A 13,832-nucleotide genomic window follows, 5' to 3' on the forward strand; every position below is an offset into this window, starting at 1 on the left:
ACTTTTGGGAATGCATCCTTGTCCTTCACCCAACCCCCATCCCTGCATTCAGCTTCAGCATGCATTTACCACATTGCAATCTAATCATCTCATTATTTATAGCTATGTCCCCTGACTATGAGCTATAAGGTCTTTGAAGGCAGGGACCCTGTTTGGTTTAACTTGGCATCCTCAGGGCTAAGCACAGGGCCTGGCACATTACAAATGCTCAGTCCCTTTTTGTTTAAGGAATGAAGACATCTCCAGGGCGGGTCCCAAGGTATCCTGATGTTTCCATGACCAGGGATGACCCAGTTCAGGGCTATGTTCCAAAACCTACCTGGTTTAGACCTGTGTCCCTCGAGTGTAGCCAGAGCCCAGCTAGCACAGAGGGTGGGGCCAGTTGAACAGTAGCTCTTCTTGCTCTATTTTTTCTTGTTGCCAGTGAAAGATAGTCCTGCAGTCATGGGCTTACCATTTCCAACCTGGCCTAACCTGGGGGCATACATCAATTAGTAGCAACTCAAAGGGAACTGGCCACCAAAGGTACAGACTGCCCTGGCTGAAAAGCGTAGAAGACAGCACATTTAACTCACACAAACTTAATGTGGTTCTGACAGCCTGTTACATCAGGAATAATTCAGGACATGTATTACCACTGCTGCCCCTCGTGATCCACAGCAGTTACTGTCTCCTGTGTGCAGATTGTCTTGGAGCTCTAGAAGCAGACACTATAGGGAGTTAAAAATAAAACAGAAATAGAGTTTCTGTACTTGGGAGGCTTATGCAATCTAGGCCTAAAATAAGGGGCTTGCCTTTACTGGGGCTTTTGGCTAACTTTGGGGGAGGAGGTGGTAAGGGAAAATGTCTTATAATACTTTTTAATCATTCATGTATAACCATAGTGATTTAAACAAGCGACAGGAAGCAGGGAGGAGAGTGCATATGCATTGGAGGAGGGACCACATGCATTATGTAGCAGAGAGCTATTTTTTCTCCAAGCTGTTCTTCACTTCTGTAGGCTGGGAAAATCCCCTCGGTACTGACCCCATGACACAGCTTTCCACTAAATTTTATGTCTTTTCAACAGTATGCCCCTCTTAAAGATCCAAGATTCCTTTCAAAACATTATGTATGGAATCTGAGAGATTTCTTCATAATGGAGGAAAAGCACCATGGGTTGTATTTGTTTTGTATTAAGGGCTTTAAAATAGGGCTTTTAAAGATTTTTAAAAAATATTGTTTGCAATCCAAAGTGGATTAATTGAGAATAGAGCATAATATAAATATTTAAGCTCTTATTAATACTCCATACCATTTTGATAAGCAAGAATTAAGCTATTCTTATTAGCATGTACTGACATTGTGTCTCAAGCTGTTTTTAGAAAGAAAAATGATTCCAGAATCTATGTTTGACATAGCTTAGGGCTCTGGTCACTGACTGATTAACATGAAATGCTTCTGCAACACATTTAATCCTATTCAGGACCCCAAAGACTCCTTGGTGAAAGTGTAATTTAACTACCCTGTAGAATCAAGAGATATTAAAAAAAAAGCTTTAAGTACGAGAGATTTCAAATAGCTAGTCCCTGGTCTCTTAATGACAATTTCTTTTCAAAATTCCATAGATACATATATGCAAATACATACATCCATCCCATTGTAGAAAGATGTAGATTGGTCATCATACCATGTCATATTGTCATCAAGATTAGAGTAGTGATGTACATACTTACTAGTAAATTACTACTAAACAATTATTACCAATAAATCCTTAAGTGTCAATAATGCATTAGAATTATACAAAGTGGTAAAATCAATTCCAGTGCATCTTAGGCTATATTAAACTGCACAATATCACAACCTGTTTAGAGGTAGTATGCAAATTATACCAACCTGCTAGGGATAATAACATTGAGATTAAAATTTGTCTATCTATTAACAAATCTCAAAGTATTTTCAAATAGAAACTGAGTCATTTGAGACTCACAGCTGCTCTATAAGACTGGTATATGATCATCTGCATTTTACAGGGGAAACAGGTTTAGTGGGGTTAAGTGGCTTTACTAAATCCCACAGCCAGTGCTAGACAGAGCCAGGGCCTTACCCTGGCCCGAGCTCCCCCACTTCACAGTGTGTGCTTATAATCCTGTCATGACTGGCTCCATCCTTTAGAAGACGGGCCTGATTGATTAAAGAATGAATAAGAGTAAAGTGAAGGGAGAATTTGGCTTACTCATAACAGAAAAAAGCCTGTTAAAGACATTACATAAATTATTGACGTTTTCTGAAAAATTATCCAGCAATGTGATTTCTAAATATTCCTCTAACCTAACTTTAGTTTTAGAAGTTAAGCTTTGGGGCTGGCCCTGGGGCCGGCCCTGTGGCTTAGCGGTTAGGTGCGCGCACTCTGCTGCTGGTGGCCCGGGTTCGGATCCCCGGCGTGCACCGACGCACCGCTTCTCCAGCCATGCTGGGGCCATGTCCCACATACAGCAACTAGAAGGATATGCAGCTATGACATACAACTATCTACTGGGGCTTTGGGGGAAAAACATAAATAAATAAAATTAAAAAAAAAAAAGTTAAGATATAAGTTTCTAATCACCACTAAAATCCTAAACAGTGTTTTCTGTAGGATGTATTAAGATAAATTTTAATGTTTAGATGGTCATTTCTTTAAAAAATGAAGTATAGATCCAGCCCTGATGGCCTAGCAGTTAAAGTTCAGCGTGCTCGGCTTCAGAGGCCCGGGGTTCAGTTCCCAGGTGCAGAACCACACCACTCGTCTGTCAGTAGCCATGCGGTGGCGGCAGCTCACATAGAAGAACTAGAAGGACTTACAACTATACACAACTATGTACTGGGGCTGTGGGGGGCAGGGATAGTGAGGAAGATTGGCAACAGATGTTAGCTCAGAGTGACTCTTTCCCTTCAAAAATAATAATAATAATAATAATAATAGGAAAAAGGCATATTTAAAGATAGGTAATTATACATATAGTCCTATAGTTTGGTAAAGAGACTGGGTAGTGTACAACACACACACACACACACAAAGGCAAATCCATGGCCATCTTTTAAATACTATAACGAGAGGAAAAGTGGGATGGCAGAGACTTGAGCAAAAAGTGTAGGGCTGGTGCTGGCTGCAGGGGAGCACTGTTGGGAGGCTGTGGGCCCAACTGAGAGGACTAATGATTGGGACAGGTCTTCGGCCCTGTGCAAATCTGCTGCTCCACTTATCCAAGGTCTAACCCAGCATAGCTTTAAACGGGAGTGAAGAGAGGAAAGAGAAGTACAAAAAAGAATAAGAGCCAAAGAGAAGAGACTCACCTCAACTGAAACTCAAACTAGAAAACAGCAAACTGATCAGTCAGGTATTTTTATTGATAAGCCCACAACTAGCTTATCTGTTCCATGTGGGTTTCTGGCCACCAATTATGTCAATGTGAAATGCTTTAACAATTCAAACTAATTTTGAACCCCAAAAGTCATTGATTAAAATATCATCATTTAACCATGCGAGGAGCAAGAAAAATAGAGCGTATGAAAAAGCTCCAAATATTAGGAATTTTAAAAAGCTGTGGCTCTGGTCTCTTGAAGAGTCATTGAGGCATTAAAACAGCGTTTCTGATTATGTACAGGAAAGTGTCATTTAGACCAGTGCTTCTCCAAGTGTGGTCTGAGATCTTGTGGCATCAGCGTCACTGGGCTGCTTGTTAGCACGCAAGCTCTCAAGCCTCAGCCCTGATCTGTGATATGAGAATCATTGAGGGTGGGGACCGGCAGCATGGTTTAAGAAGGCCTCCAGGTGATTCTTTTTGCACTAAAGTTTGCAAAGCACCGATTCACACCATTGTTTGTCAAACTGCAGATTACAACCCATTAGTGGGTTGTAAAATCAATTCAGTAGGCAGTGACCATCATTTTACACAGGTGAAATGGAATAGGACAGAAAATGGAGTACATCCCATGTAGCGTGGGCATGATCTCATACAACTGGTTTCAGTTCTATATATGTGTGTATGGCCGTGTGTACCCCTTTGGATGAAGCAGCACTTTTAATTTTTGAAGAACTGGTAGGGTACAATAAAAAAGCTACAAATTTTAAATGAAGTCAAAACTGTTTGGTTGACAATAAAACACAGCGACAGCTTAACGTGGATTCCTGTGTGGAGATTGAGGAGAGAGGAAAGAGGGCCAAGGAAGGAACATAGCAGGCCAAAGTTTTATAACTCCAGAATCCTCGTGCAGAAAGAAACAAGAAGGCCCACCCAGAGAGGAAATGGAAGGGGCATCTACCACAGGGGAGATGTCAGGGATAAGTACAAGATGAGGTCATGTGTGACCTTCAAGAAATGATCAGTTAAGTATGAAATTCATTTACTCATTTATTCATTCACAGATCATTTATGGTGCCAGGCACTGTATTAGATGCTAGGGGTACAGATGTGAGGTCTGTCATGCACTGCATTGTTTAGTGACAAGCAAGAAGACCAATAATATAATAGCATGATCTGTGCTGTGAAGAAGTATTAACACAGCAGTGACTGGGAATCCTGAAGTCAGCCTGTGATGATGGGGGTGGGGTTGGGAGTGGGGTCACAGGGACATCCATATGGAGAGGGCATTTAATCAAAATGTTGACCACATCTTAACATGGTATTCTACCTTGAAACTAATCAGTGATTATCTAGATCAGTGGTTCTCAAATATCAGTGTGCATCAGAAGCCATCAGAGAACTTGTTCAAGTACTTTTTGGTTCAGTAGGTCTGGGGTGGGGGTCTGAAAATCTGCCTTTCTGACAAGTTCCCAGGCGATGCAGATACTGTTGATCTGGGAATCACATTTGGAGGATCACTGATCTAAATGGCCGAATTAAGACTTGTGCTAGATGGTGTTTCTAGAGGCACAATTTTAAAGCAGATAGAATTTAGTTGATCCACATGCACACAAAAAATTAGTTTTTCTTTACTACATTATAATGGCTTAGTAACAATAATTGTCACTAGAAATTTTTCATATGACAATTTTTATTGTAAAAGGTTTTACTAAGATTTAATAGTTAGCTTAGATATTTGACAGTCAGGCAACTGTTCTTGTGTGTGGCAAAGACATGCTTGCTAAAATTACTTCCTTTTCTTCCTGGGCACACACATAAAACCACATTTCCTGAGCCCCTTGCAGTTAGCTTGGACCATGTGACTGATTCTGCCAACATGGACAGTGGGCAGGAGGGATGCAAATCGTTACAGGTTTGTCCAAAACTTCTTTCACTCTCTGCCTCTTTCCTTTGGCCAGCTAGGTACACAGGACCTAGTGAAGGACTCCGTGTGTGAGGAGTCTGGGGGCCTGCTTAGCCATTAGATAAGAGCCTGAGTCCCTGAGTCACTACTTGGAGAAGAGACACCCAAGACTGCCACTCAAGAGGGGAACCATTTGGGGAGAAATGAGAGGGTGTGCCAAGTGAACTTGCAATGTGCTTTTGTTGCATCAAGGTCCTGAGGTGTGGGGCTTTGTCTCCACTGCATAGCTTAGGCTGCCCTGATTAATATGCTGTGCCTGACACCGAGTAACACAAAACACATATTTGCGAGCTGAATGAATGATCATCACAACTTCAATTTTTATTCTCTTATGTCTAACATTCAGCCTGTAAATGGCCTCACCACTCATTTATTTAACAAATACTTACCTAGAGGCTACTGTGTGCCCAGCATTGCAATGGTGAGCAAAAGCCACTCTTTCTATGCCCTCATGGAATTTACAGTCTTGTGAGGAATGGACATAAATCAATCAATCACTCAAACAAATGTAAAATTCCAACTGTTGTGAGTGGTGTCAATGCTGGAAACCTGGCACTATAAGGGTATTTTTTTCCTAGTTAGGAATATATGTTGAACACTTTTTTTTTTTGTTTTTTGCTTGAGGAAGATTCACCCTGAGCTAACATCTGTGCCAATCTTCCTCTATTTTGTATGTGGGTCACCACCACAGCATGGTCGTGGAAGAGTGGTGTAGGTCTGTGCCCAGGAACCGAACCCAGGCTGCCGAAGCCAAGCACACTGAACTTAACCACTAAGCCACAGGGCCGGCCCCAAATGTTGAGCACTTTTAAGGTGTAATTGCCATCTGGGTAAAAATGATTTAAAAATATAACTAAGTTTGAATGCAATAAAGCAAAATATAACTAAATCTGGATATGACTAAGAGTCACAGGTTTTATTTTAAATCTTTCCATTTAACAGTTTTAACTACTGAATGGGATTTGCTCCATATTATAGTTAACTAAACTTCTAAAATGCATGTATAATGATGAATGTGAAACCATTAGTTGTTAGCTTCTCAGAGACTTGCTGAAGTCTTTTTATTCCTTTTTTTAAATAATAGTGTTTGTTACTTTTATCTATTAACAGTAAGGTCTTACTGTATTGGTAACAAATTCCTGCTGAACCACAGTTTTACACTGAAGGCCTCATTCAATAAAAGTCAAATCAGGTCAAATCATTACCTTCTTGAATTAGAACTTGTCATTCTGGTAACCACTTTGGTCTTTCAAACTTTTCTCTGCTTACCAAGTAAGCATTGGTTTCAGTAAGCTCATAACACAGGATGAAACAATTTTAGATTTGCATTGAGTAGCTTTGTTTTCCCATTCCCAGATATATAAATATATATCTTATATATATTTTTGATATATATGATATATATACATACACACAATACATATCTACATCTACACATATATTCTTCACGTCTCTGTTTAAAAACTTGATTCTCATACTTGCAAGAGTGATGAAAAGAGTCATTACATAAATGACTCATTCCAAATACGGAAAAAAAGACAAAGATTTTATTTCTGTAGATGGTACAAAAACCACCAGTTGCCATTATTTTCACATAGAAGACACTTTAGGTATTTTCAAAACACGAGGGTCAGAGTAGGCTGTCCACCGGATATCCAGACCATGCTCTGCCAGCAAGATACTACATTACAGTTAAGAATGGACTGAGGAGAATTTTATTCAATTCCATTTGAGAGAAATTATAGGATTTTAAAGCTGCAAGTGCCCTAGGGATTTAATACAAACATTACAGGTAATGAAACTAAAGTCCAAAAAGGTAGAATAATTTGTTCACTACACGTAATTTAGTTTTGGTCCCAGACCTAGACCCCAGGTCTCCTAAATTCGGTGTAGCTTTCTCTGCACCACAGTTTTTGCCCTACAACTGAAGGTCAGGCTGGATTATCTCTAGTTCTTCCAACTCTGCCCTTCCTCCATGGTTGGGGTGTTTTATGGAATAGGTCTAATTCAGATCAAGCTGGCTTCTGCCTTTTTGGTTATTTCTTTTGTTTTCGCTCTTCTCAGTCTTTTATCATCAGTATTGCTGACCTTCTGGTTTATTTAAAAGACACACTCTGAGCATCACCATCGAGGAGGTTAACACCCACCCAATCGGAATGGCTCGGACACAGGACACAGCCATGTTCAGCCCCAGACTGGAAAAGGTTAAGGGACACGGTCTTCTCCAGTGTCTGACAGCCACGTGCGGGAGGAGGGGCTGCCGTCTGGTTGGCGCCCCGAGGGGCTTCCGTCCCTCCAATCGGCTTAGGCCCCGAAGTGGAGGGGGGCCGCGCCCTGGAGGGGAGGGCGCGGCCAGCGACCGGTCCATCACCGAGTCCGCGGGTGGCAGCACCTACCACACCGCGGTACCTTGGCGAGGCGGGGCCGGGGCGGGAAGGCCGCGGCTGGGGGAGGCGGGGCCAGGCCAGCGGGAGCCAATCCGCCAGGCGGCGCGAGGGGCGAGGGCGGGGTCACCGCGCGCGACCCAAACACATGGGCCTCAGCGCACCCTGCAGCCGCGCTGCTCCTCGGCCTTCCGGCGCGAGGGCCGGGGAGCCTCCTCCCCTCCTGGGCACCCCCACCTTCGCGGCCCAGACACCGCCCCCCACCCGCGGCCCCTCCTTTGCGGGGGGGGTCGCGGCAACGGTTGCCGGGAAGCGCGCGCCGCCCCTCCCTCCCCCCTCCGTCCTCCCCTCACGCGCCGCCCGTTTTTCCTCTTTCTCCGTTAATAACAGCTGGGTGGCTGGGGGAGGAGGGAAGGTGGCCCCGGCGGAGCCTGGGCGGGCGCCTCCCACTCACCCGCGAGCCGCCGTGGGAGCAGGAGGATGGCAGCGGTAGCAGCGGCCGCCCGGGAGGAGGCGGTGCCGAGACCCCGGGCGCAGAGCGCGGCGGCGGCGGCGGCGGCAGCGGCAGAGAGCGGCAGCGGCCCGTCGCGGCGCGCCAGAACCGAAACCAGCGGCCGCCGCGCAGCCACCTGAGCCGCCCCTCCCGCCAGAGCCAGCGAGCCTCCTTCTTCTCCGCCTCGCGTCGTCTCCCGCGCCCCCCGTCAGGCCACCGGCATCGCCACCGCCCCCGAGAAGGAGAGCGCGCCGGGCGCCGACCGCCCCTCGGGGCGCCGGGTGGCGGCCCTGGACGTGCGGGCGTCTCTCTGGGCCGGCAGCGGCGCCTCGGCCCTGCCCTCTCGCTCCCGCGCTCGCTCCCGCCCTCCCGGCGCTCCGGGTTCTGCGCGCGGGCCCGGCCCGGGGCAGGGCGGACATGGGCGCCAAGCAGAGCGGCCCGGCCGCGGCTAACGGCCGCACCCGCGCGTACTCGGGCTCGGATCTACCTTCCAGCAGCAGCGGCGGGGCCAATGGGACCGCGGGCGGCGGCGGCGGGGCGCGGGCCGCGGCCGCGGGGAGGTTTCCGGCTCAGGTGCCGGGCGCGCACCAGCCCAGCGCCTCGGGCGGCGCCGCGGCGGCCTCGGCGGCCCCGCGCAGCCGCTCCCTCGGCGGGGCCGTGGGGAGCGTGGCGTCGGGGCCCCGCGGCGCGCAGTCCTCCTTCAACATCCCCAACAGCAGCAGCGGCCCGTACGGCTCGCAGGACTCGGTCCACAGCAGCCCCGAGGACGGCGGCGGCGGCAGGGACCGGCCGGCGGGCGGGGGCCCCGGTGGGCCGCGCCTGGTGATCGGCTCCTTACCAGCTCACCTCTCGCCGCACATGTTCGGAGGTACGGCCCCCTCCCTCCCCCCTTCCTCGGTCCCTGCCCTCCGCGGGCGGCACGTGGGCCGCGGCCGCGGCGGCGTCTACCCTTCTCCTTGTCTCCTTCAGCTCGACCGCCAGGGCTTTGCCGCGCGGCCCGGTGCGGCCGCCCCTCCGGGGAGGAAAATCGCCGCTCCCGCATAGAACCCCGTGTTTGATTTTTTCCAAAAACACGGTGTGCACCCTCACCCCATAGCGGTTCCCCAGTGGAGAAAGCCCTTATTTCCCCCGTGAAGGGAATGGAGTAGATATTGTTTTAAAACAAACAGACGCAACAGCCCTCGTGCTTGTGGCTTTTAGTATCAGGAAGTCAGGAGAAGACCCGTTGCTGAATGGCGTTCTATCTGGGGACTCGAGTGGTGAGCGGTTTTTAAAGGCCAAAAGTCACAGGGTCCCGAGCGAACGCAGGTATTTGAAAAAAGAGGTAGTTAACTGCTTTGGACTGACTGTTAATATAAAACTGTAATTCGTAAGTTTGTGTGAATAGTCCCACCTTCTGCCTACAGTTTAATTGGATGAATGTGTTAATGACAAGTGTATTTTTAACCCCCGGTAAACTACTACTTTAGATAATGGTTAATGTGAGTCCTGCTTAATTTGGACAGAGCGTTTAAAAAGTTGAAAACAGTCTGTTAAGGAGAGAAACTAATAATTATCACAACCCTGCCTGCAAGATGCAGTAAAAGCCTGGGTGCTTTTGAAAAGCAGCGTTGGCCAGAGTTTAGGAGAAGTCACTTGTGAAAAATGGAAATTTTTAATAGGAAACTGTTGTTTTTTTATGTAGAAACAGGAGGGAGGGTGCACTTGATCTGAGAAAAATGAACTCGACCTCTTCAGTTATGTTTTATGGTGATCTTCTTTACCCCAAAACAGTTAATAGTAAATTAATCAAGACCGCTCTCCCTTCCCTGTTCATGCAAAGAAAGAGAAGTTAAATCTAGTTAGAGATGTTGACTGTAGAAGATAAACATTCCCATGTCATTGCATTTTGTATCGTGATGTTACATAGATTCACAATGGAGCACGGATGAACAGTGAAAACTCCATCCCCTCCATTTTTGTGCCCCTTCCTCTCATGTTTCTAAATGTGAAAAATTTGAGTAGGGAGTTGGTAAAGTGGAATGTTCAATAATGTAATTTATCGTGATGTTCTGTACTATCAGCATTCACGTTAGCATAAATTAAAAATGGGAATGTCATGTTTAGTTTTTCCATCTTTTTAGTATTGCTTTGCATGTTCGATATAGAACAACTCTTTAACTACCTTACTTTAATTACTTGTTATAAAGTAATTTTTGCTACATAAATAAAAATATTCATGTTTCTTAAAATTGGGCCATTGGAAAAAAAATCTTTTGTTTTTGGGAAAAAGAACTAGTGCTGTCCTTACTGTGATTTGATCCTAATTAACACAGTTGAAGGTGCTGTAGTCTCCACATGGAGGAATAACCAAAGACTGTTTCTTGAGAATGGGAGATTAGTGCAAGAATAAAGGATAAGCTGGTTTTAAAAAATATTTATCTTTTTAAAATGAAAATTTGCACTTAGCAGTTATGATCATCAAAAGATATTTATATTTCAAAGCTTGCTTAAGGAGGAATAGGAAAAGACTTGTAAAATTAATAGCTCTTATTTCTTTAATATACTGATTACTATTTACTCATTTTTTTTTAAGGGCTGATAATTTCCTTTAACCAACAATGTGTCTGGATGGGTTTATTTTCTTAAAATAAATATGTTCCACTCAGACCAGGGGGCCAATAGTTAACACCCATGCTGTTAATTCATAGTAAATTAGCAAATGAAAAAGTTCTAGTTGCTGAAAGTTGGAGAAGTAAAGCATTTATCCTTTATCTAAGTTCCTAGATTTGTGCACTTAGTTCTTTTAGTACTTTTGGAGTTAGGATGATTGGGGCCTACTAGCAGTGCAGTGACGTTGAGGAACTTGGGCCACCTTTCTTAACCTGGCCTCTGTAGAGAATGGACCCCTAATGTCCTAGGGTATCTATTGTATGCAATTAACTTTTAACAATTAATTAACTTTTTTCTCCTATGCTTTTAGAATGATTGTTGTTATGTATCATTCTTGGGAAATTTGAGAAAACAGTCAGTCAAATAATTTGTGTTTGCTGGTTCAGATGAGGAGCCCCAGTTGAGAAGGACTGGAAGGGAATCAGAGAAATTACCTGTTCCTATTATATGATGGGAACAAGTACTAGTTGAGACAGGGAGATGGAATACCCTTAGGTAAACATTCATCTTTCTAGTGGCATTTGCTTTAAGGAGGTTTTTACCTATATTTCAGTGAATAGTGTCATCAGGGAAACTTAATAGAAGCGTGTTTCTCATAGAAGCATGAGATTTAGGGAGCCAGATGATGAATCTTATTATTTTAAAAATTAGGCTTCATTATACTTCACATTGATGTAATTTTTTAGTATGTATTATGGTATTAATGTGTTTATTCAGTTACAAACTGTATAAATGTTTGGGCATATATAAAATAACTCCATCTGAAAATTGAGAAAGGGAATATTTCTGAATTAGTGGACAGTTCTTAGTGTAATTTTGTAAAACTTATGTTAATTGATGTTTGTACTATTAATATCTCCTAATAAGAAAATATGGTGCTAAGATTCAAAATTATCATTCTCTTGTGGGCTGTTGTGTAATTTATAGAAAAGGAAAACCTAAACAGTACCTTTTTTTTTTTTTTTTTTTAAATTTAGGAGTCTAGCAAGTTGAATTGTTACTAGTTCATCATAATGAATTACCTAATTGGATGAGGTTTTCTCTGTTGGTCTTTATGTTTTGCTGTCTTTGGACATGTATTTTGGCTATATACACTCTTACTTAAGTCTCTAGAGAGAGAACCAGAAGAGAGGTGCTTAATCTAGATATTTCAGTTTCCAGAAGCTTTCTAGAATTTCCTAGAACTGAGTTATTGGCTATCAGAAGATGATTATAATACAGGAGTTTTTAGGTGAAATAGGTTTTTCTTGTTTTTGTTATTCGTTTCCCGACTGCTGAGTTTAATACTATTAAAGTGAACAAAAGCCTTCCCTTGTCTATCACTTTTGTTTTAAAACCAGTCTTTAGAGGTATAGTCTAATATTTAAAAGCTTTAGTGGTATCTTAGCATTTTTTTGGCTGTATTTTATGTCTATATTTTTTCCACTGTCAAGTTGCTAATGTTCATAAAATCAATTATTATGGGTGGTAAAATAGTCTTTAATGATCCAACAGGGATGGGGGAGGTAAATTGGACTATAAAAATATACCAGGGAATGGAGATTATGTCTAGAGAAATCATATGGGCTTCTCTTATAATATATCCTTGAGTCTGGAAGTGAAAATGTAAAGTGAATTAATCTAGACAATTAACCCAACCGGTGGTACCGGCTTGCTTTTGGCCTCCGCCTAACTGGCTTGAGTTTGTTTGGGTGTGTTGTGTTCATGAGTATTTCAGTAGTCTGATTGTAATTCAGGTGCCTCCTGTTACTTAGGAAACATGCTTCCTTATATTGAAGGAGTGTGGGTTATCTCTTAAAACTGAATATGTTAAATAAAATCTGTATTTCTAGGCAGATTTATTTCTCTTAATCTTCAAGACATACGTGGGTTTTTAAGGTGTTAGATTATCTCCATTATCTCCTTTATTCAGTTGTTCTCAGTCATTACTTCTTACCAGTATCTAGTGCCAAAATGTTTGAATTTGGGGTATTGTGATTAATCTACTTCCTATTCCTGAATGTTCTTTTATCCAATTGAAGATTTTTATGGGCTGTGGCAGAAGAGAAATACCTGCTTCTTCCTAAGAAAAATGACATTTCTAACCACCACCCCTGTTACCCCCTCAAAAAAACAAGAACTCTGGTGGTTAATGTTTCTCACTTGTAATCTCATATATCTTTAAACACTGTAGGAGATACCTTGTGTTGTATGCTTTGTTATGCTGAAGTGTGGACGCTGTCATGGAAGTTTCTGCTTTGGGAATATTTTCAAAGTTCTCTTGACTGCAAGATGGAAGGTGGGCTGTAGGGAGGAGTGGTTTGTGTTGGCACCGGACATCCTCTGATAGGAGAGCTGCCTGACCTCAGTACTCTTGATGCTTTGCTGGCTGCAAAGCTAGTAAGAGTTCTGTTGTTTCACTAACAGACAGCTAATAAACAGATAGTTCGTTGGCCAGGTAACCAGTAAGTATGTTCTTATTTATTTTCTGGTTACTGATACCATTAATTAGGTACCAGCTTTTTTCATGTTTATTATTTATCTTGTGTTTATAAGGAGAATTGCCTTAATATATTTATTACATATACTGGGTATATGTACAATTGGATGTATTAGTGAATGGGTTAAAAAAGAAGTATAGGAACTGCTTTATGTAGCAAAATACTTCCTAAATGTTTTGGTTTTGCATGTACTTTTTTTTTTTTTTTAAAGATTTTATTTATTCATTTTTTTTCCCCCCAAAGCCCCAGTAGATAGTTGTATGTCATAGGTTCACATCCTTCTAGTTGCTGTACGTGGGTCTCGGCCTCACGTTGGACGGAGAAGTGGTGCCTTGGGGCGTGCCCGGGATCCGAACCCGGGCCGCCAGCATCAGAGCACACGCACTTAACCGCTAAGCCACGGAGCCGGCCCGGTTTTGCATGTACTTGACTGGTATTAATTAATCAGTTAAGTTTGTTCTACACTTATTTAAGTGTTTAGAAATTGGGGAAAATATGCCCTTTGTGTGAACAAAGGGTTCACAAATACTTTAG

The 13,832-nt window shown here is 43.4% G+C and overlaps 1 protein-coding gene and 1 pseudogene across 2 annotated transcripts in view; one reads left to right on the forward strand and one right to left on the reverse strand.

Moving 5' to 3' along the window:
* Positions 1–6,187: 6,187 nt before the first annotated feature.
* On the reverse strand, positions 6,188–9,022 carry LOC147918227 (uncharacterized; annotated as a pseudogene).
* Positions 8,552–13,832, forward strand: part of ZNRF2 (zinc and ring finger 2) — an 89,119-nt gene continuing 83,838 nt past the window's right edge. For both annotated transcript variants that reach the window (XM_004419202.3, XM_087429169.1), the window contains exon 1: positions 8,552–9,034. In XM_004419202.3, coding sequence (XP_004419259.3) covers positions 8,584–9,034 — 451 coding nt within the window. In that variant the 5' untranslated portion in view covers positions 8,552–8,583. The remainder of the gene's footprint in view (positions 9,035–13,832) is intronic.

The sequence above is a fragment of the Ceratotherium simum genome, chromosome 1 (assembly GCF_057802395.1).
Source record: "Ceratotherium simum simum isolate JZ-2026a chromosome 1, ASM5780239v1, whole genome shotgun sequence".
NCBI classification, from domain to species: Eukaryota; Metazoa; Chordata; class Mammalia; order Perissodactyla; family Rhinocerotidae; genus Ceratotherium; species Ceratotherium simum.